Below are 23,945 nucleotides of genomic sequence, written 5' to 3' on the forward strand. Positions count from 1 at the left end.
AAGAGAAGTTAAATAATAAAGATCAGAGCAGAAATCAATGAGAAAGAAACCAAAAGAACAGTAGAATAAATCAATGAAACTAGGAGTTTGTTCCTTGAAAGAAATTATGAGATTCATAAACCCCTAGCCAGACTTATTAAAAAGAGAACAGAAAGGACCCAAATAAATAAAATCATGAATGAAAGAAGAGAGATCACAACCAACACCAAAGAAATACAAACCACTGTAAGAACATATTATGAGCAACTATACACCAGCAAATCTGATGATCTGGAAGAAATGGATGCATTCCTAGAGACACAGAAACTACTAAAATCAAAGAAATAGAAAACCTGAACAGACCCATAACCAGTAGGGAGATTAAAGCAGTGATCAAAAATCTCCCAACAAACAAGAGCCCAGGGCCAGACAGCTTCCCAGGGGAATTCTACCAAACATTTAAAGAAAAATTAATACTTACTCTCCTGAAACTGTTCCCAAAATAGAAATGGAAGGGAAACTTCCAAACTCGCTTTATGAGGCCAGCATTAGTTTGATCCCAAAACCAGACAAAGGCCTTCCATCAAAAAGAATTACAGACCAGGGCGCCTGGGTGGCTCAGTGGGTTAAGCCACTGCCTTCGGGTCAGGTCATGATCTCAGGGTCCTGGAATCGAGTCCCGCATCGGGCTCTCTGCTCAGCAGGGAGCCTGCTTCCTCCTCTCTCTCTCTGCCTGCCTCTGCCTATTTGTGATCTCTCTCTGTCAAATAAATAAATAAAATCTTTAAAAAAAAAAAAAAAAAGGAATTACAGACCAATATCCTTGATGGACACGGATGCAAAAATTCTTATCAAAATACTGGCCAATAGGATCCAACAGTACGTTAAAAGGATTATTCACCACGACCAAGTGCGATTTATTCTTGGACCGCAAACTTGGCTCAACATCCACAAATCAACCAATGTGATGCATTCATTAATGAAAGAAAGCACAACCATATGATACTCTCAATAGATGCTAAAAAAGCATTTGAAAAAGTACAGCACCCTTTCTTGATCAAAACTCTTCACAGTGTTGGGACAGAGAGTACATACCTCAATATCACCAAAGCCATCTATGAAAAGCTCACAGCAAATATTATCCTCAATGGGGAAAAACTAAGAGCTTTTTCCCTAAGGTCAGGAACATGGCAGGGATGTGGTGTCAACATAGTACTAGAAGCCCTAGCCTCCACAATCGGACAACAAAAAGAAATTGAAGGCATCTGAATCGGCAAAGAAGTCAAACTTTCACTCTTTGCAGATGAAATGATACTTTATGTGAAAAACCCAAGAGACTCCACTCCAAAACTCCTAGAACTTATGCAGGAATTCAGTAAAGTGTCAGGATATAAAATCAATGCACAGAAATCAGTTGCATTTCTATACACCAACAGTAAGACAGAAAAAAGAGGAGTTGGTCCCATTTACAACTTGCACCCAAAACCGTAAGATACCTAACCTAGGAATAAACCTAACCAAAGAAGACAAAGAATCTGTACTCAGAAAACTATAAAGTACTCATGAAATAAACTGAGGAAGACACAAAGAAATGGAAAAACATTCTATGCTCATGGATTGGAAGAACAAATATTGTGAAAATGTCTATGCTACCTAAAGAGCAATCTACACATTTAATACAATCCCTATCAAAATACCATCTTTTTTTTTTTTTTTCAAAAGAAATGGAATACTCCTAAAACTTATATGGAACCAGTGAAGACCCCAAATAGCCAGAGGAATGTTGAAAAAGAAAACCAAAGTTGGCAGCATCACAATTCCAGACTTCAAGCTCTATTACAAAGCTGTCATCAAGACAGTATGGTACTGGCACAAAAACAGACATATAGATCAATGGAACAGAATAGAGAGCCCAGAAATAAACCCTCAACTCTATGGTCAATTAATCTTCGACAAAGCAGGAAAGAATGTCCAATGGAAAAAAAACAGTCTCTTCAACAAATGGTGCTGGGAAAAGCCACATGCAGAAGAATGAAACTGGACCATTTTCTTACACCACACACAAAAATAGACTCAAAATGGATGAAAGACCTTAATGTGAGACAGGAATCCATCAAAATCCTTGAGAACACAGGAAAGAACCTCTTCAACCCCAGCTGCAGCAACTTCTTCCTAGAAACATTGCCAAAGGCAAGGGAAGCAAGGGCAAAAATAAACTATTGGGACTTCATCAAGATCAAAAGCTTTTGCGTAGCAAAGGAAACAGTCAACAAAACCAAAAGACAGCCGACAGAATGGGAGAAGATATTTGCAAATGACATATCAGATAAAGGGCTAGTATCCAAAATCTATAAAGAACTTATCAAACTCAACACCCAAAGAACAAAGAATCCAATCAAGAAATGGGCAGAAGATACGAACAGACATTTCTGCAAAGACACATCCAGATGGCCAACAGACACATGAAAAAGTGCTCCACATCACTCAGCATCAGGGAAATACAAATCAAAACCACAATGAGATACCACCTCACACCAGTCAGAATGGCTAAAATTAACAAGTCACAGAATGACAGATGCTGGTGAGGATGCGGAGAAAGGGGAACTCTCCTACACTATTGGTGGGAATGCAAGCTGGTGCAACCACTCTGGAAAACAGCACGGAGGTTCCTCAAAAAGTTGAAAATAGAGGTACCCTATGACCCAGCAATCACACTACTGGGTGTTTACCCTAAAGATAGAAATGTAGGGCTCTGAAGGGGCACATGCACCTGAATGTTTATAGCAGCAATGTCCACAATAGCCAAACGATGGAAAGAACCTAAATGCTCACCAACAGATGAATGGATAAAGATGTGGTATATAAATACAGTGGAATACTATGCAGCCATCAAAAAAACCCAAAAAAACAAAATCTGGCCATTTGCAAAGACATGGATGGAACTAGAGGGTATTATGCTAAGTGAAAATAAGTCAATCAGAGAAAGACAATTATCATATGATCTGTCTGATACGAGGAATCTGAGAGGCAGGGAAGGGGGGTTGTGGGGGGCAGGGAGGGAAAAATGAAACAAGATGGGACCAGGCAGGGAGACAAACCGTAAGAGATTCTTTTTTTTTTTTTTTAAAGATTTTATTTATTTATTGAGAGAGAGAGACAGTGAGAGAGAGCATGAGCGAGGAGAAGGTCAGAGAGAGAAGCAGACCCCCCGTGGAGCTGGGAGGCCAATGCAGGACTCGATCCCGGGACTCCAGGATCATGACCTGAGCCGAAAGCAGTCGTCCAACCAACTGAGCCACCCAGGCATCCCCCATAAGAGATTCTTAACCTCAGGAAACAAACTGAGGGTTGCTGGAGCAGGGGGTGGTCACTGGGGAGGGTATGTGCTATGGTGAGTGCTGTGAATTGTATAAGACTGATGATTCACAGACCTGTACCCCTGAAGCAAATAATATATGCTATTTTTTTTTTAAAAAAAGGTAAAAAAAGAAAAAATCAACTTCCCTGGACTTAGTCCATAAATTTAGCATACTGCCTGTTTTTACATTCAATCTTTTTTTTAAATCATTTATTTAAAAGTAAAGTCTTTTGATTCTCCTATATCTCATGTTCCCTCTGAGGACTTGCACACTGCAGTTTTATTCCAGTTCTCCATCTTTCTGGGATCAGCTTTGCCCACTTTATCTTGGACTTCAGGCCATGACATGCAGATCCAGGCAGGAAGCTCCAGGCACCCAGGACCAGAAACCTTTGGCCATTGAATCAAACTTTCTCTAAGCCTGCCTTGGGAAGTGACAGGCTTATCAGCCTGAGGAACAAACAGAGGCATTGCTGTCACACTTGAATTACAGTCTGCTTGAACTCCAAGTCTACTGCAATCCACAGCTCCCCGTTTCCTGAGAGAAGAAACCCTCTGGGGAAGCAGAGGAGATCATGGTCTGAGTCTGAACAGGGGGACTTCTGACTTTTAGAACCACAATGGAGGACAAAAATGATTAATACATTTTGTCATTGAAGGAGAAACTTCTTTTAAGAACAATCCTATGGGACACAGAAATAGGAGCAAGTGTTAAATAAACACATTCAAGGATCATCTTTGGGGGATCAAGACAGTCCTGTTACCAGCCATGTAGCGTGCTTCCTCCCACACAGCAAGTTGGAACCAAAAATCCTTCAGAGAAAATAAGAGGACGGACAAAGGAAACGCTGGCAAGTGTTGACTTACACATATGAAGGGGATGGCTTTTTAAATTAGGAATTTCTCACTAAGTTCTACATAACAAAGTTTTTACCAATTCATAACACGTTTTCGTATATTAATTTTAAAACGTTTTAGAAGAAATGCTTTTGGTAATCAGTCTGAAGCTGGGTTTTCCTGCTTGAATGCAGTAAATACCAATTTGGTATCAAAGGCACTCTGTCACTTTAGGTTCATCCTATCGGTGAAAACTTCCCTGCTGACACCATGGTTCTAAGTGGTAGAAATAGATTAGCTCACGTCATCTTCTGCTTCCCCAGCTGCAGAGTAGCGGACGTAGCCAACCATGCTTTCTTTGGTTGATGGCTGAAGTATGCTTTTATTTACTCATCTTTCAAAGCCATCCAAATCCAAGATATGGTTTAAGATTAAATGAGACTAGTTTAAAAAAGAACTAGCCATACAAATATCAAAAATAGTCAAATCCACATGCACCAAGATAGAAAAATAACTCGGACATACTGCCAAGTTAGAAAGCATATTAGTAAGTATGAATAGCATGACCCAATGTGTGTGTGTGTGACATGTATGTGCATGTGTGACATATGTGTGTGCGTATGATATGCATGTGCCGTGTGTGTACATATACATCTTTCTCTTTTATGATTAAGGAGGTTATTTAATTACATTTTTCAGATATTAAAATCATAAATCCAAAAATGGAAAATACTCACGTATTTTTTAAATTTCCCTCAGTTTCAGAGATCTGACATCTGAGTTTTGAACTGATCATTCCATCTTGGCAGTAGAGAAGAGGAAGACATACTTTTAGTTACTAATTAATCCATCAAACCAAACACAAGGTGAATTTTCTAACAGATTAAAACTAGATTTACACTGTATGTCTATAATGCTATCAATTCAAATACCTTTCCATTTCTGATGTTCAGTGTTAAATTCAGACTGGAGGCCATTATCTCTAATTTTTTTTCACTTTTTTTTAATTGACATATAATTGACACACAATATTATATTAGTTTCTGCATACATACTCATTTACATAATGTAATCGCAGATTAGTAGCTCTATATCTCCAGGTTATGTCTTAGGGTGGGTTCCTTTAAAAAAGCAGGTCCTAAGACAAGGATTTATATGTAATTGGTTTATTGGGGGGATGGTCCCAAGTAATGCTGGTGGGAAAAAGGGGAAGTGAAACCCAGAAGGAAAGGAAAAAAGTGAAGGTGTGTTCTGGAACAAATTACCATGGTGGGCAATGGGGCTCCATCCCACTGGGCAGCTGCTTGAGACGGTGCAGCCCACACCTCAGACATCCCAGCCAAGCTCTGAAGAAGTCTGTTCGCCCATACCCATCCCAGACCATGATGGTCCGAGGTCACAGGGACATCAGCTCTTTGGGACTGTCCCAAGTGTGAAAGTCCCCATGGATGGGGAGTCGCAGGCACTTGCCACAGAGCGCTATGTACAAGTGAGGAGACAGGAGGGCTGTGGCGCTATGGTGCCATGGTGGAGGACAAGGGGAGAACCCACAACATGTAACACAGGGTGGACCATGTTAGACTCACTTTCAACATTATACTCACCAAAATTAAGTTTTCCAGAGAAAAGAAAAAGGCTTTCCAGTTAAGCCAGGCAATACACGGAGAGGCCAGGGATCTCTCCTCAAAGGGGACCTTCTGTCTAGACAATGTGTCCCCCAAAGGCCACCAGCCCTGGAGATGAGCTCCCCTAAGATGCGACATAGACACTGCTGAGAGGGAAGACACGGCTGAGACAAAGCACATTTGGACATTTTATTCACTGATCATAAATACAGTCTCGTGAATCAAGGTGATCATGAATAATGTACTAGCACCTGGAACTTGACCATCAGAGAGCAAGCAGTGTTTCACCATTACTGGCCAGAGAACTCCCTGCGGCTGCTCAGGGCATCTCCCCTGCTCGAGTGCTCCGCTTTGCAGGGACCCTCCTTCTGGTGCAGCAATTTTATTTTTGGCTAGTTCTCAACAATTAAAAAAATCATAAAAGATTGAGTGTTTGCAAGAAAATATCAAAGAGGGTAAGATTTTCAGTCCTTAGAATCTCAAAGTAAAAAGGGGAAGGAAGGAGAGGAAAGGGGACAGATGTCAGGGATCTGCCAGGTTTCTTCCCTTCCCCAGAGCGTTTTACAAAAAAAAAAACAAAAACAAAAACCATGAGGCATTAGTGCTGCTTGGAGATGGGCTGTGTCTCCCTGATGAGCCACTCGAGAGCTTCCTGGCGGCCCTGCTTCTGCAGTTCCTTTCCAATCACTTCCCTGCAGGTCAGGTGGTAACTGTTGAGCCAGTCACACTACAAGATAGGAGAAAGACAGGCAGTGTTCACACCTCTCGCAAAGGCTACATGGGCAAACAGGGAGAGGCCCCCAGGCACAGAGATCACGAGTTGAGGGCAGAGATACACAGAACCTTTTCTCCCTGCTCAGGGACAAGTGACTTCCTTGGGCTCCATTTCCCTGGAAATTGAAGGGACAAGGCCACAATGCTTACGGTAAAATGCTTCCAGAACAGTCTAGTGCAGTGGACCGGCAATGACTGTGAAGAAACTTTAATTCCTGAGAGCAAGTCATGGCTTTGGGCTTCCAAAGTGCAGAGTAACCTGTACCCAGGCATACTTTCCAACAGGCCCCCGAGGACCCCGTGGGAAGGACGCGGGGCAGGGGGTCTGGTAGGTCCTACACCCACTTATGTGGCCTCCTTCCCTTATACCTCAGCCATCTCGGGGTGGCAGTAGAGGAGAGGGGGGAAGAAAACTAGCCCCTAGATGCCTAGTAAGACTTCTGCTAAGATACACACCTGAAGGTGTCCCACCAATGCACTGAGTTTCCACTGACGAAGCTGAGTAAACTAGGATGAGCCAAGCCCCCGTGGGTGGCTATCTGGACGCAGCCCAAATCTCTGCTAACCAAGGACTGTGGTGCTTGCAGGGTGGGGCCGGGAGCTCAACCTTCAGATGTGTGACAGAACATGTCCACCGCCCCAGCAGATGTTTTCAAAAGAGGTAAGAAGGAAGGAGGTCTGACAGGACTTGGCGCCGGGGTTGGGGTGGATCCACTCTGGCGATAGTTCTGCACCATAAAAGGGTGAATTCTCTCCGCTGGGGCAGGGCAGGAGTGAAGCAAGTTCTACTCAAAGGATGACCACCCGTTCTCTTCACTGGCCAGGAAGTGGGCCCGCCCTGACCCTCAGCTGTGGTGAAGCGGGCAAGACAGACACCACCATCCATGATGCCGCTGCAATGACCCACACGCCACCTGGGAAGGCAGTGGTGTTACAAAAGCACGGGCACTGGGGACTCCAGTCTGGATGAGGTACCATGGACGAGCTCAGGGGCTGAGATGGGCAGACAGATACAGTGGAATTGCCAACGGGCTCTGACTCACTCAGAGCTCCACTCCCCACTGGGGAGAACCTACTAGCCCCTACTGGGAATTGGGGAACGGGGCAGGGAGGGAAAAGCAAGCAAACTGCTATGGGTCAGGCAGGGCTAGAAGACAGCCAGCAGTCCAAAGCAGCCAACCCTGGTGCCAAGGTGAAACTCCCAAGACCCTTTGAGTTGTACACACAGCCTCAGGGGGCCCTGACCAACATCCCAAGGCCCTGAGAATGTGTAGCAGCCCATGTTCATGACCAAAGTCCTCAGCTGCCACCTCTGATAAATGATGGGAATGCAAACCCTAAAGGTCCCAAAAGTCACTGAAAACAATCTATTTGGGAGACGGTAAAGGACATGACCAAGTATTTTAAAAGCCAATTGGAGAGACTCTGGTTGTGGAGTATTACTGTGCCTTCCAACAGAATGAAGCCCCAGAGTTATTAAGTAGTATAGAGAAGAGATTTTCTTTTTTTTGCTAAAAGAGATAATAAATGTACTCTGCTTGATATGTTAAATACATCTACTGTTATTTGTAGGAACTTGCTTATGATCTGAGGGTAAGAAGCTATTATCTGCCCTATAAAAACTAATTGGCAGAAAGAAGAGTTCAGTGATTCAGCTATGCAAGGTCTAGTAATGAACCACTGAGTACGTACAACAGAGCCCACAGGTCCATGTTCAATGTCATGGGGTGCACTGAGTCAGGTTAACAAAATTTCTCCCTCAGGGAAGAATGGCCTCACTCAACCTTCCTCACGCACGGTTTCTGTAGGTAAAGTGGATTGTCGCTGGGAGGAATGCCTCCTGGTGAGTACACAGCATGTGGCAGCAGGGACTGCACCACCTAGAACTGTAGCAGGAAGCCACAGCCTTGGGCTTCCAAGAGCAAAGTGACTTCGTACTTGGAGGGTCCCTTGCTAAGACCCTGGAAGCTGTACCTGAGGCGATGAGAAGAGACCCCGGCTCCTGTGGTGCACAAAGGATTCAAGCAGGTGGCTTCCATGCCTGCTCATGTATTCTTGTCCCACTTCCCCTAAGCCAGGGACCGCTGGAGGGACTCTTCCTGCCAGACCCACACCGGACACTGGGCCACTAACAGGCGGTTTCCTGTCCAGCGCCATCATCAAGCTGAATAAACCCGCATCAGTCGGCCTCGCTGAGTGGGGGTGTCTGGCTGCCCAAGCAAGGTTAAGCTGAGGTGCCCAAGCTAAGCAGGAAGCAGATGACTTTTTCTGTCACCCCTCTGTGAGCAGCGTCAAGCAGAAGCAGCTTCTGGCTGGGAGAATCCCATTCCACAGTCCAACAGAAGGGGCCTCCTCGAGCCTCAGAGGCACCTTTCTCTCATGCCAAGCATGAGGGCACACCACGGAGGATGCCTGAAGAGGCACCTCACCACCCCTGGAGTGAGGCCAGGGCTGCCCTCACCACCCCTGGGGTGAGGCCAGGGCTGGACTGGGTAACAAAACTTACTCCTACAGTGACCTGCCATGCTTGTCCCGCCCTCGGCTCCCATCAATCATCTGACGTTTGCAGGGACTTCTGATAACCTGCCTTGCTCTGAAACTTGTGTCCTTCTGGCTTCTGTCTTCCTGGCTTGGGAACTGTTTGGTCTGTCCAGTGCTGACTGTTCCCGCCCAGTTTCTGGCCCCATCTCTGCTCTGATTTTGATCACCTGCCTGATCCCACAAGACTTACTCCGGGTCCCGAGGCCCGCCACCTCACCTGGCCTCGTGGGCCTGGGGACCCGGCACAGGGTCTCAAGGGTTTCATAACCTGTGTCACTCTAAGCCTGAGAGTGAGCACCACTGGGCTCCTAGCTTTATGAAGAGCTTCACAGCCCGGAGTGACCAGAAGAGGAGGCACCACCTCTCTCCTTGTCTGTGTGACAACTGGGTATATAATAGATTTTGCTTTTCATTCCCTTAATGTTTCATTCAACATGAGAAAACAATCTGGTATATGCAATGGCCAACAGGCCTTACCACCAATCTGGCTTTTCAGAGGGAAGACACATGGCCCACGGTTCGCTAAACGCTCCCCCGCGCCAACTGTGGCTCATGCCCTCAAGGAAAAGCAATGGCGAACTAATCCTATTCGTGAAACCTTACAGCGCCCACCTCCCATCCCCCGATGGTGCAGGATGGACTAGCTCTACATGGAAAGCCAACAAATACAGGAGAAACATCTACCGTCCTCAGGGGACCTCGGATTTTCAGACTCGGGTGGCACAGCCCTCTGAAGTAAAAAGTGGGAACAGACAAGAGAATGGAAGGTAGCTCTCCACCCCAGTCCCACTCTGTCTCCTCCAAGCCACCCTCATTACCTCTTTGTCTGTTAGAGAATCCACATCTATCATTTTGGTCTGTATGGGAACCAAAGTTAAAGGTTCAAAGGTCAGGCTTCCCCGGTTATTGAAGTTATACTGTTGGAAAAGGAAGAAAACAGAATCTTTTACTCCTCTCTTACCACAGAGAGACACCATGAAGTCATTCCCACCAGACATGACCACCCCCCAGGGCCAGGTGTTTGACTGGGAACCAAAACAGGGTTTGCTGGTCGGCATCTCCAGTTGGCCCAGGAGGCACAATGAACCCAGCTGAAGCCACCATCCTGGAGCTGCCCCACTGTGTCAACAGCTGCCTTCGGGAAAAGCCGAGGGTCTCTAAGCAGTAGGTCCCCAGGCTAACGTCCACTGTGATGGAGAAGCAGTAGGAGCAGAGCATGGCGGTGTCTAGACAAGGGGCATCAGTGCTTTTGGTTCCAGAATCTACTAGAGTGTAAGTCCCCAACATCACTTTTATTTAACAGTTAATCATGTGTCCTCCCTCGAACCGCCAGTCCCATCTGGTGACAGATAACAGGTTTGTCCATTCTACATAGTACAGAATGGCCAGGGCACCTGAGAGTGTGCTTGGTCTCTGCTCCTGGCAAGGCCTCTGGGAGTGAGGGGAGAGGCCACTCTCAAGGATGGTGACTTCGATATGGAAGCAGAGAACAGAAGCCTGCAGGCTGAGGAAGCCACTTGCCTCCAACTATTCGATCTCCACCACTACCCACAGAAGAGGAGTGAACGGGTCTCTAGTTAAAGCCTAGCCCTGGCACCTCTTGGTAACGGTGAAGGGGAGAAAGTGAAGTGCCTGTCTTCCGGAAGGAAACAGACCTGTCTAATCACGAGCCTATGGGGCCTGACCCACCGGGCCCCTCAGCTTTACCTGACAGAATTCATCTGAAGCATTTGTTGAAAATACAGTTTCCAGGCCCTGGCCCTGGCCCTGCACCTCCCCCACCCCCAGCACGTGTCCCCCTGACGTAGAGGAAGCATCATGACAAGGAGCCCCAAATCTCATCAGGCAGAGGCCTGCCTGGCACCCCAGGAATTCCAGTTCCGGATCCCAGTTCATTCCAGAGTTTCCTTCTGGCTTCTGCAGAAGACAGTGATTTCCAGGAGACTCTCTGGTATCAGGGGGAGGAAGCTCCATGTTGGCTCCAGAATGGCACATTCTTGGCTCCAGAGACAGACAGCCTCGCTCATCGTCCCTCATTAAGAAATAAGGAAAATTTAAAAATAAACAGACCATTACCTACCTTGGTCTTCACAGGGACCACCAGGACAACATTTTCAATGCGAATTCCAAAAGCCCCGTCTTCGTAATAGCCTGGCTCTAAAAGCAATCAAACCCAGAATGAGAAGCAGCAGGGCACAAACCCGTACACACAGGCGAGAAGCGCTCACTCCTGCTTTGACAGCCCCACCACGGAGGAGGAGGAGAGACAGGCCAGCAGCCCACTCAGCCCCGGGGGGAGAGCCCAGAGACACCTCCGCCCCCATACGGCCACTTCCAACAGGTCCTCAAGGAACGGACTCTAAAGGAACAGATTCTAAAGTCCCTGAGAACTGGAGCCAGGGCCGGGAGTACAGTAACAGAGGATCGACCAAACAAGTCCCGGTGCTTATTCCTAAGACCTAACGAGGCAGGCATTAAAATACATGCACAGGGGGGCGCCTGGGTGGCTCAGTGGGTTAAAGCCTCTGCCTTCAGCTCAGGTCATAATCCCAGAGTCCTGGGATCGAGCCCCACCTGAGATTTCTGCTCAGCAGGGAGTCGGCTTCCCCCTCCCCTCTCTACCTGCCTCTCTGCCTACTTGTGATGTCCGTCAAATAAATAAACAAAAAATCTTTTAAAAAAATAAATAAATAAAACAAAATAAATGCACAGAGATGTGGTAATGACCTGGGAAGAAGAAGTACATTAAGTTAAGAAAGCTGAATACAAACAATACATCCGGTATAATCTGAAGGATTAGGAGAAAAGATATATATGTATATGAAACACCCAAAGCTCACACATCAAACTATGAAGGAAGGGCTCACCTAGGTGGCTGGATTACAAATGATTTTCATTTTTTCACACATGCTGCCCCGCAGCCTCACCTTTTCTAAAACGAACATATATCACTTTTATAATCCTAAAAAGTTGTTGTTCTTGTTTAATTCAAGGTGACCAGAGGGGGAAATTATATCCAATTTACTTTAAGATAATCAAAAGCTAAGAAACAACAGAGAGCCTTCCAACAGGCTCGAAGACCTGAGCCCACCCTGGATGGGAGGGACACTTACCATCAGTGACTATCATGCCGGCCTCCAAGGGCTCATCAGAGAATGTTTTATAACTGATGCCACAAGGACCCTCATGAACATTCAGAAAGGATCCAACACCGTGTCCCGTTCCGTGCAGGTAATCCAGGCCAGAATCCCACAAAGCTGAGCGGGCGAACGAGTCAAGAAGGTGTCCTGAAAGACACATAAAGAACCACTCAGGGATATTTGTCCAGTACTTTTCAATTTGCAAAGCACTTTAGAGATTAGATTTATTATGTTTGGCTCCAGAAAGTGAAACAGAAACCAGAGGGTAGAAGTTACTGGAGGGTTCAGATTTCAACCCAGCACAAGAAAGAACTAACAGAGCGCTCCTAAGAAAGCCACTCCCCAGCCCGCCAGAGCTCAGTCCGAAGCTGGAGGACCGTCTGTCCAGGAAGCCAGTACAGGGGCTGGTGGCCTGCAGCAGCTAAGGGTGTGGGTGATACGTGCATTCCCTTCCCAGGCTGGGACCCTGAGGTTTCAGAATGACAAAGGTGAGACTCTAACCAGACTGCAAGGAAACAGATGCCCAGGGAGATGAGTACAGACCCGATCTAAGCAGACTCAAGGCACAGGTCTTGTCAACTCCCCGCCCAATGCCCCATCCATCAGTCCTCAGGCAGACTGGTATATATCTGAAGTCAGGTTCCCAGTAAACTAAATCCCAACAAGCATCCCAAAAGGAGACAATGGCCCAGCAAAGCAGGACAGTGAAGAGGGTGCACCAACCAACTTGCACTTGGGCCTCAAGGCCTTCATGCGCTAGCCGCCCTCTCCCGGGAGCCACCTGCCTGGGTCATCTGACACTTCAGGTAGGTAGGAGAGAGGTATACAACTGACGTCATACCAAACCAAGGCCTGGCTCCCTGAGAGGCACTCACTCCACACAGCCCTTGCCCTGGCTGGGCCTAAAGGGGCCAGGGCTGCCATGAAACAAAGGACATGTCCTTCCACTCAAATTGAGACATGTCTTGTGCCTGAACAAGAAAACGCCTGCCAGATGACAGAGGAACCACCTACCTTTGGTTCCAGTCGGGAAAACGGCTGCACTCACAGCTATGTGGCCCTTGAGGACATATGTGAAGCATTCCTGCCAAAGAAAACCCAGGGGCAAGTTGTAGAACGAGGACAGACGCTTCAGTCCTAGAGCTTTCCGGCAGCTCAGAAAACCTTGCTTCTGAAGGTTATTAGCAATACCACAGAGATAATCGGAGGAAAAAGAAAAAACTCTGGAGGAAAAAAAAAAAGCTTGCCCATGGGACCGATTTTCTAGAAACTCTTGAAATTAAATTTAGTTAAAAGAGAACCATCAGAGATGACCCCACAGGTCCTTCCCTTGAAATGAACATTCTGACACACTCCAGCTGCACCTGAGAAAGACGAGCAAAAGTCACAGAACCGCTGATGTCACCAGCTAACAGTCACCGAGCTACTCCTCTGGGCCAAGCATGGTACTGAGCACTGAACCCTTAATCCCACGAGGGATGCCGGAGATACTGCTGTTGTCCCCGCTCGACAGAGAAATTAACTAGCCTGCTGGACAGCGTAGTTCTTAAGGAGCAACAGCTGGCCTTGAAGCCAGGCAGTCCTGCAGCAGTATCTGTACCCCTTCCTGATCTTAGACTCGGGGGGATCCCTATTGTCTGGAGAAGAAAAGTGCTGCTTGGAAGATTAGGGGCTTGCCAGGAAGGCACAGAGCCAGGACTAAACCCACACTGATCGAGCTGGTCGGGAGCTCTGTACCCAGCATGGAGAGAGTCATAGCAAAGGTATGTGGAGCCAAGGTCAGATTCTTCTAAGGCGCTCGTGCCTGCAAACAGATGAGGCACAGGACTAAAAGTATGAAGTGTGCTCTGCTGCACTGTGTGAAACTCCCTTCCTCGAATAAACTCGCTGCAGGAGCTCCTAGAAAAGCAGACTCACTCAGGGACTCAACCAGCGTCCCTGGGTTAGTGACTGATCTAGGAATTTGCAAGGGTCGTGGAACCTTTATAACCAGCCCTGGAGGCAGGTACTCGTACCCCCACATTTATGGATGTGTCTCAGTGCTTCACTCAAGGTCACAGAGCCAGCAAACAGCAGAAGGACCTGAAGTCCGGTCTCCAGACTCCTACCTCACCGCCATCTCTGCCTCTCCAGGCCAGACAGACCACAAACTGAGCAGTGTAGACCATTTTAGAGGCTTCCTGAGCTAAACCTGTAAGTGGAAATGCTGAACTTGAAAAGAGAAGGGGGGAGGTGGCTTTCAGAATCAAATCTAGACACTGTTTGTAAAAAGTATACATTTCACTATCCCACTCCCACCCCGAAAGAGATTTCCTGATCCAAGAGAACACTGACGCTGTTTAAACTTGACTTTGACTTGCTTTGACCTTAGCAGACAGAATGCTTTTAAGATTTCTCCAGTAATTAATTAAATGGACATCATAAAGCAGATAAGCCTGACTCCACAGTAAAGAGCTATTTTACTATCCCACATATAAATTTTTCCTCATAATACAATTCCTTTTCATAAGAGCAACGCTGTTCTTAAGAAAACAGACAGGGCTCTCCAGTTTTCTGCCCCACCTTACCTTCTCATAGGCTGTGGGGGTCCCAAAATGCATGGTCCGTGTCACATCTGTCGTGCCATCCCTTTCCAAAGGAAAGGACAAATTAGTTTTCACTCAAAATAAGCTTTGGCTCAGGGGACTTTAGGTGGTACAGTCAGTTAGGCATCAGACTCCTGGTCTGGAATCAGGTAGTGATCTCAGGGTGGTGAGATCAAGCCCTGTGTCGGCTCGGTGCTCAGCATAGAATCTGCTTGAGACTTTCTCTCCCTCTGCCCCTCCTGCTTGTGCTCTCTCTAAAATAAATAAATAAATCCTCTTCTTAATTAATTAATTAATTAATTTTAAAAAGTGAGACAAAGTGTGAGCACAAGGATGGCCACAGGTAGTGAGCGTGAACTCAGTCAGGTCCTGACACATACACACTCTCTTGGTCTGCAGTGTGAGGCCTGTCTCATGGGTGACACGATCACGGGGTTATAAATGAGAGGGCGGAGGACAAAGGAAATAGGAGCAAGTAGGAGCCTGCTTCTAGCAAAAGGGGGCCAAGCTCTAGTTCCGCCCATCAGGACAGCAAAGGAGTGGACCCTACAATTACCCAAAGACCTCTCTTAGAAGCACTAATCCATACTGACATAGAAAGAGTAACTTCTGAAATCCTGCTAAAATTTAGACGTGAACCAAAATTTACACCAGTTACCCGATTTAATACCCTGAGCTCTGAGATGTTATATTATGAATACAAACACACACGTGTCCCAAGGCTAGGCTGTGGTTTCCACCTATGTGGCAGAGCCCACTTAATAATCAAGTTCTCCGGGCGCCCGGGTGGCTCAGTGGGTTAAGCCGCTGCCTTCGGCTCGGGTCGTGATCTCAGGGTCCTGGGATCGAGTCCCGCATCGGGCTCTCTGCTCAGCAGGGAGCCTGCTTCCCTTCCTCTCTCTCTGCCTGCCTCTCTGCCTACTGTGATCTCTCTCTGTCAAATAAATAAATAAAATCTTTAAAAAAAAAATCAAGTTCTCCAGGGGCACCCGGGTGGGTCAGTCGGTTAAGCATCTGACTCTTGATTTGTTCTCAGGGTCATGGGATGGAGCCCTGCATAGGGCTCTGCGCTCACAGCAGAGTCTGCTTGAGAATCCTTGCCCCTCCTTCTCCCTCTGCCCTTCCCCCTGCTCTCACTCTCATGCTTTCTCTCCCTCTCCCTAAATAAAATCTTTAAAAATAAAAATTAAAAAAAAAAATCAGGCTCTCCATCAACCACAGTCCCAACTGCAATGGCTGCCCGTGCTCTCTTACTGCAGACAACACCCATTCCAGCTCCTTCCATGGTTCCACAACAAGACCCAGCCAAATCTTGGGTTCTCCTCTGAGAAACTTTCTAGAGGAGGAATATGAAAGCAGCGAGACATGAAGATGGAAATTCAGAAATTCAGAGGCAACCCTAATTTCTCATTTACTCATTTAAAATTAATCCCCCACTTCCCAAAGTCAGGAGGCTGCTGCAAGTGCAGAGTTAACAGGCAGTTTAAGAACTAGGGCAGAAGTCTTTCCAGTGGTTTCGAAAGCTTGCTTTCAGTTATTTATTTAGTATTTAACAACTTCCGGCCAAGAACTAAACATTTCTATCAAACAGTCTTTTGTGAGAAGAGTCACCACTGGATAACTTCAAGCAGGGGTGAAAAAAAGGACAAGACATGAGAAGGATTCCATTAGGGGCTGGGGCACAGTGAGATTCCCATCTGGGTGCCCTTGGTTGGAGCTTGGCTTGCCCCCTTTTCAACTTTTTTGACCCAGCACCATCCCTTTCTATGGCAGCCCTAGTTCACTTACTTGTATTGGGCTCCCGAGTCGATCAGGTACACTTCATCTAGCGACAACGTCCTATTCGTCTCAGGGACTGGCCTAAGAAAGTTAATTAAAAATTAATTATTCCACAAATCTACTTGCTGAGTCTGGGAGGAGACGTATAAAGCTTCCTTATACTATTCTTACAACTTATATAGGTCTGAAAGTATATCAAAATTAAAAGTTACCCACTAAATTGATTATTTCAAATAATTTAATCTCCTAGAACTACTCGGTGATCCAGTCAGCCTATCTCCCCAGCTGGATAAAGAGCTCGAAAGAAGAAATAATGTATTTCTTTGTCTCTATCTCCATTTGTGTCTGGAACAAAACAGATTCATGAAATAGTTGTAAAAGCTACAAAAATAATAATCATTAGATGCAAGAGGACCAAGCTAGAATCCTGAGAACTGGGAACAGGGAACACAGCAGCGACGAGTCATCTGTCTCTGTGGCCAGGGGGTGCGTGGGCGGGAGAACCAGGCCCCATGTGCTTCCCAGACCCCCAGACAGACAGGAGGCGAATGTCTCAATTTGGGAGAAAAACTAAAGGGATTTTTATTAGGAAAACGAGTGAATCACAATGTTCTGATGCCGTAGCACTTTTTTTAAATGAACAAGAAGTATTTCTAAAAAGTGATCTGATCTCCCCGTGCCATTTCCAGACAGTCCCACTGCACTGGGAAATGCTAGAAGGGGAAAGGACATCCCAAGTCTCTGCCCACAGCTGAAAGAAGGACTCCTTCATTTCCAGGCACCACCCACCCCCTCTCTTCAGCACAAAGGGCATCAGTGATGATCACTCCAGCTGAACAACTGGAACCAGCTCTAGGCCCTGCTTCTCAACAGGCTTCCAACAGCCCACGGCGAAAAAATGTCAAAGTAAAAACAGGATTCTCCCCCCTTGAGCTGAAATTTTTTAATGTGTTAATTACATGCAAAATTCTAGGATAGTATCCAGGCAAGAAATTCACCACCTGAATTAAACAGAAGACAAAAACTGAAGTCCTTTTTATATTTTAATTTTGGAACAGAAGCATTACTAGGAGAGAACTGCACAATCACACCTGTGACGATCTCCCACACACAGGTTCAAAATGTGCCCCAAGACTAAAAGCTCTAAAAGCAGTTATTAGAAGGGGGGGGGGGATCTCCACCTGTGTACGGCACAGTGAGAAAGACCAAGTGTTCTTCCACTGACTGTACATCACATGGGGCTAAGAACTCAAAATGCCCAACACTAGGCAAAACCACTCGACTGGGCGAATCTGAAGCTGGCGCCCAATGGCCAAGCCAAGTTCCATTTCCCACCGTCTCTGCAGGCAAATGAGTCCTAAACTTATCAGTGCCCCTCCTGTCTCACAGCACAGAGAATGCTCCGCTCTGTGAGTCCACAGGCTCTCGGAGCTCATCTGCTGAAATTCCCCATAGGCTGGGCGCCCGGCTTCAAGCCCGCAGGAAGGGACAAAAGGGTGATCACCTCCCTCACCACAACACGATGCTCCACAACCTAGTGCTAAGTTTTTAAGTATGGAGGTGACAGAGCTCACAAGATGTCTGGACTCATGCATCAGGAAGGCTGCCATTATCAAGAAAGACAAACACTAAAATATTCTGCTCACCATGATGAAGAGCTATGGAATACAGCTTCAGTTGCCTCAGAAGGCAAAGAGGGGGACATCCCCCGTCTGACTACCTCATGGAGAAGGTCAACACCATACACCTGGGCCTCAGAGGAAGCTCCCAAAAGGCAGAGACTTGGAGATTTAGAGGCAACGAGAGAAAACAAGTCCTCAGTTCCCATCTAAGAACAGTCTCGACAGACACAAGGAAGTGGGCACTGGGGCCTTAGGTCAAATACTGTCTCTCCCCTGCTCAGGCTCCCATGCAGAAGCAGCAGCAAAGCCAGGCAGCGAGCAACTCCGCATGCCTTACGCGTAGTGAATGATGGCGCCATTGGGTCCCGTACTGGAAATCGTCGGGAAGCTCAGGTCCACGAAGTCAGCCTGTTGCCTGGAACAGAGAGACACAGAGAGCAGACCGGCTTAAAGGATTTTACCGTGCCAAGAATCAGGGCCCTCTCAGCCTCAGTGAACTCACCAAAGAAACAACCACAATGTTCAGCACCCCCGCCACACACGGGTCTTTACCTGCGAAATTCCTCGGCTTTGTCAGCAGCTGAGATCTCGGTCACGCCACCTTTGGGCACCTACGAGGGAGTTGCTTATAAATCATCTGGGGTGATAAATTCATGTGCTTCATACAAGTTGAAGAGGATGCATTAAAAGCCTATTTTTTCCTCACTTCCCACGTCCCCACTGTGCCACCTCCGGGACACAGCTGATGGCTTATCTTTAACAAGGAGGGAATTTCCAAAGACTCTCATCAAAGCTATCTAAACTAGGATTTCTATCCTTTCAATTTCTCACTCAGCTACTTGTCTCAGTATTATATCCTAAAACCTCCCCTAAACTTAATCCATCTAAGTTTAAAAATTCAAAGGCATCTCCTGCTAGGATATCATCCTAAGAAAGTTATCCTAAATAAATAAAGAAGATAAATATGCAAAGATATTATTACAGGGTGACTGCTAAGAGCAAAAAAAAAAAATGTAAAACGATCTCAACACTTGAAAAGAGGAGGAATGGCAAATCGGTCTAACCACGAAATGCAACCTCTCTACTTGGATCCATTTTTTTTTTTAATGCAAATAGAGCTGACACACGATGCGATGTTAGTTTCAGGTATATGACATGGTGATTCAGCATCTCTGTGTTACGCTGTGCTCATCACAAGTGTAGCTACCATCTGTCACCACACAATGCTTTTACCATTTGGATCCTTTTCTAAAGGCCTCCAAGCACGTGGAGAAGGCTCACACTATCGTACAGAGGGAGTAAAATAAAATACAAAATCACATCTATACACTGAGAGACATGTAAAAATGATTTACACAGAAGAACACCAGCCAGAGGGAATAAGCTAGTTACACAGGTAGGAGTGAGGGCGATATTCTTTTTCCAACTTAAGCTACTTTTAAAGAGTTGTTTCTATCATATTTAAAGGGAACATGAGACTGTTTAACAACGACACAAAGAAATCCCCTGCTGCCAACCAAAAGGGATGAAAAGGCAAGCAACAAATGGCCAAGGGTCAATTAACTATCAAAGGTTTTACATCTTAAACTGAAGTCCAAAATGTACACAAAGACCTTTTCCTCTTAATACAGTCAGCTTGCCGATAATATTATTTTGAGCCATTTTTCCTTATAATGAAATTCCACTTAGTTATAGGACAATGCCTTGACCCAGAAAGGATCCTCTCAGTTAAGGAAATTCTTTCCTCATCTGTGTTACTATTTTCTACAAATAAAAAAATTTCTAAATACACACCAAATTTCCAGAAAGAACTACCAAGAGAAGAGTCCTAAAATTAGATCAAGACCTTAGACCGCATGGTCACCAGAGCACGGAGGGGGCCATGGTTAGAATCACATGTTGACAGTTTCTGAATAATGGCCACCCACGTGTTAAACAAAGACTAAGAACCAACCTCTTTCTCTAGCCAGTTGAATAGTTCACAGAGGGCAACAGCATCTTTAATCTGTGGAAACAACAGAGATGTTTTTTTAAAAGAGTTAGTACTGAAAATCAGCTGGGCAAATTCAGAGCCCAGCCCCAACGCGGGACTGAGAAAGCCGGACCCACAGGACACAACCACCAGCTATCGGAGCTTTCCACGCAGGCGCTCCCTGCAATCAAGCCCACAGCAATTCCCACCAGCAGGGACAGGGCTCATGGGCGGCTCAACACCTCGGGCACAACCAGGAAAAGGCCTGCCGGAAAGCAGGGGCAAATCCCTCAGCAGGTGCACTCCCGCTCCCCAGAGGCAGGAAAGGCAAGCCACTGCAACTTTCCAGACTGGGCCTTTTCAGAAGGAACAGAAGTATCACCTTTTTCTGTCGTGTACACTGGACTTTGTGAAGATCTAGCGTACTGAGTATTTTATCTCATTCTCTCATTAACACTGCAAGGCTCCAAGCATTTCCGACCTCGTGCCAGGCTCAAAGCCACACAGCAGGGGAGGGCCTGGGCCTTCCGACCCCCATACACCCCCTCCTCTGCACCGGCTGCTTGACTCACGTGGGCTCGCCTCATGCCTTCTGATTCGGCAGAATTCTTCACAGCTTTGGCGATGCAGATAGGAGTGTAAGGCATACAGCATCGATGGTCCTAGGAGCAAAAGGAGTCATATGGGAATTCAAGCCATACACCCAAGACCAAGGTGATCACCTCTTCGCCTGGCACATCTCACTTAACACGTCATCGGCAGACCCCCGACTCAGGACCCACCTCACTGTGCCTGGGGACCGAAGACCGGCCCCTTTTTGTTGGCCCCATCTGAGCATGATGAAAGGGGCTTGAGCTCTTCCAAAAAGGCAAAGTACCTCAAGCAAGGCACTTCTCTTCTATCCCCCGCATCCTCGGCTCTTTGACACTGCTGGCCACCGGCCATCAAGAAGACATTGCTTTTCAAGCCTCCATGGTCATGGTCAGAGTTCGCTAACGATCAAAGCTTGACCGAAATAACCCCTTTCCTGCCACACAAAGGAGGCTTTTTCCATCGTCTGGGGGCACACGTGACTGATGAGGGAAGGGCTCCCACTCCTTCCTCCATCTTGCTCCGGAATCACACGTCACCTACTCTTCACGGTCTGATCATGAACGGCTAGGAAAGGCCCTTCCCGACTTAAGAACAAGTTAGAACCCAGCCCTGCCTTACAGGTGGGGGATTTAGGGCCATTGTGCACTTGCACAGAGCTTGCTGAAGGGCTGCATTCTCTCTCCACTCTTACTCCCTCACTCTCCCATGCACATCCCCCATGAAACCAAGAAGGCAGGCATCATCCCCTTACTCGGGTCAAGGAAGCAAATCTGAGTAACTGAGGGTCACACGGTGTGAGAGTGGCAGGGTGCACTCGAAAGGCAGGTCTAGGGGGCCAGACCTAGGCTCTTCCCAGGACGGAGAGAAGATTCCCCTGCGCCTGTCCAAGGCCATGTGGCAGCCAGAGGCCCAGGGTGGGACAGTGGAAAAGGTTGTATCCAAGGTGGCTTAGATTCCAGTCCTACCCTGAGCCCCAGTTAAAATGAGAAGACAGGAGACTGCTTAGCACCACCCAGCAGGGGCTCAGTAAAGGACAAGGCTGTCACTATCATCTGACCTCCGACAAGTCCCCAACTTCCCAAGCTGCTCTTCCTAAGGGCCTCCAGACTCCTCAGCTGTAATGTGTGGGGAGAGGGGGCACACAGAGTGTTTCCCAGACATCAGGCGCTCTCACCACCTACACAGCCCCTATCCTGGCTGCCTACCCTCTAGGCCTTTATTTACATAACACTTTTCTTTGGACCATCTTTAAATCAACTTAGTTTTGGGATGCCTGGGTGGCTCAGTTGGTTGGACAACTGCCTTCGGCTCAGGTCATGATCCCGGAGTCCCGGGATCGAGTCCCACATCGGGCTCCCAGCTCCTTGGGAAGTCTGCTTCTCCCTCTGACCTTCTCCTCGCTCATGCTCTCTCTCACTGTCTCTCTCTCAAATAAATAAATAAAACCTTCTTAATAAATAAATAAATAAATAAATAAATAAATCAGCTTAGTTTCTTCAACCCTGACTTATGAAATAATTTTTACAATCTCATGGTCTCAAATGCTAGAAATATTTTTTCTAGTATACACTAAATTGCTTCTGAAACAGGTAACATTTAAATAACGTTAAGTTTTGGGGCGCCTGGGTGGCTCAGTGGATTAAGCCGCTGCCTTCGGCTCAGGTCATGATCTCAGTGTCCTGGGATCGAGCCCCGCATCGGGCTCTTTGCTCAGCGGGAGCCTGCTTCTCTCTCTCTCTCTGCCTGACTCTCCGCCTACTTGTGATTTCTCTGTCAAATAAATAAATAAATAAATAATAAAATAAAATAAATAAATAACGTTAAGTTTTAATGTATACCCCCTAAAATTATCTCTCGGGTCACACTGTGGAAAACACAGAGGACTCATGAGTTCTGCAAACCCTCAGACTCTCAATACGGCTCAGCCCAAATGGCTCTTCCAGGGAGAGGGCATCCCCGGTCTGACAGCCAGTCCCAGACATCGTCCAGAACAACCTCTATTTCAAAGACAAAGCTGCAGGATGCCAGGACTGGGAAGGGGCTGCAGCGGGAATGTAGCAGGCTGTGAACGGGCTTTGGCGGGACTACCAACCTTGGGGATGGCCTCGCTCACGGCATAGCTGGCCTTGTCGCTGACCCACACCTTCTCCCTTGGGGAGAGATTGGCACAGAGCGCCTTGAGCTCGCTCAGGATGGACTTGTAGGGAAGCACCTGGATTCTGTATTCAGCTTCCAGGCCCAAGTCAAACAGCAGGTGCTCCTTCACACTGGGGGCATCTATGCGGTCACCATCAATGAAGAGCCTGCAGAGGGGCGAGAGGTGGGGTGACAGAGAGACGAGGGCGTGTGAGCGAGACGGGGGGGGGGGGGAGTGGGGGACCACAGATCTACAACGGGCTCCATCTTCTAACAATCAATACCAAGCAGCTTCTCCTTCTTCCCCATTCCCTTCCCAAATCCTCTTCTCCAGGTTGTGTCCCCATCCCTGTATATGTTATCACCATCCATCTCACTCCCCCAGCCAGGACCTGGGCACTGTCCCTGATGTCCTTCCTTCCCTCCGCTAAGATCTCCAGACCTACAGTCTAAATCCCCATCAAGTCTGTCCAGCTTTGCCTCCAGCCCTGCCCAGTCACCAGCCCAGGTTGCCACCGTCTCTCCATTGGATTGGTGCCATGGCCTCTGAGCGGGTCTCCCGGCATCCAGTCTTGCCCCTGGACACCCCAGTCTCACAGTCACAGTATTCTTTATGATCTGCAAACTTGATCATGTGATTCCTTATGAAAAATCCATTCAGTAGCTCCCCTGAGTCCTCAGAATAGAGATCCAAGCTCCTGGACTTGTCTCACTGGCCTTCCTTTATGGGGCCCCACTCCCCTTCCAACCACAATGAACCACTCCAGTCCTCCACAAGCACTGTGCTCTCTCCTGCCCAGAGCCACGGCCCATGCTGTTCCCTCTGCTTAGATCACCATTCCCTTTGCTCCCCATACGCTGACCAACTCACATGTGCCCTTGATCTCTGCTTCAGTTATTACTGGTCAGTCTCCTCTGACCCCCTCAGTGGAGGCCAGGCCCCTCCAGTAACACCTGTACCCATCCCACTGACAAGTCAGTGCCCACTTAGATGCCTGAATCC

The 23,945-nt window shown here is 47.1% G+C and overlaps 1 protein-coding gene across 6 annotated transcripts in view; it reads right to left on the reverse strand.

Annotated features, from left to right (window-relative positions):
* Positions 1–23,945, reverse strand: part of XPNPEP1 (X-prolyl aminopeptidase 1) — a 111,827-nt gene that overhangs the window by 50,896 nt on the left and 36,986 nt on the right. For 3 of the 6 annotated variants that reach the window (XM_032312464.1, XM_032312460.1, XM_032312466.1), the window contains 12 exons: positions 22,899–23,109; positions 20,785–20,874; positions 20,195–20,245; positions 18,793–18,851; positions 18,578–18,655; positions 16,628–16,699; positions 14,822–14,882; positions 13,269–13,338; positions 12,228–12,401; positions 11,195–11,271; positions 9,933–10,031; positions 6,302–6,526 (listed from right to left, as the gene is read on the reverse strand). In XM_032312464.1, the coding sequence (XP_032168355.1) occupies positions 6,398–6,526; positions 9,933–10,031; positions 11,195–11,271; positions 12,228–12,401; positions 13,269–13,338; positions 14,822–14,882; positions 16,628–16,699; positions 18,578–18,655; positions 18,793–18,851; positions 20,195–20,245; positions 20,785–20,874; positions 22,899–23,109 (1,171 nt within the window). In that variant the 3' untranslated portion in view covers positions 6,302–6,397. The other 3 variants (XM_032312463.1, XM_032312462.1, XM_032312465.1) reach the window with 3 other exon arrangements.

This window comes from Mustela erminea, chromosome 14 (assembly GCF_009829155.1).
Source record: "Mustela erminea isolate mMusErm1 chromosome 14, mMusErm1.Pri, whole genome shotgun sequence".
Classification (NCBI taxonomy): Eukaryota; Metazoa; Chordata; class Mammalia; order Carnivora; family Mustelidae; genus Mustela; species Mustela erminea.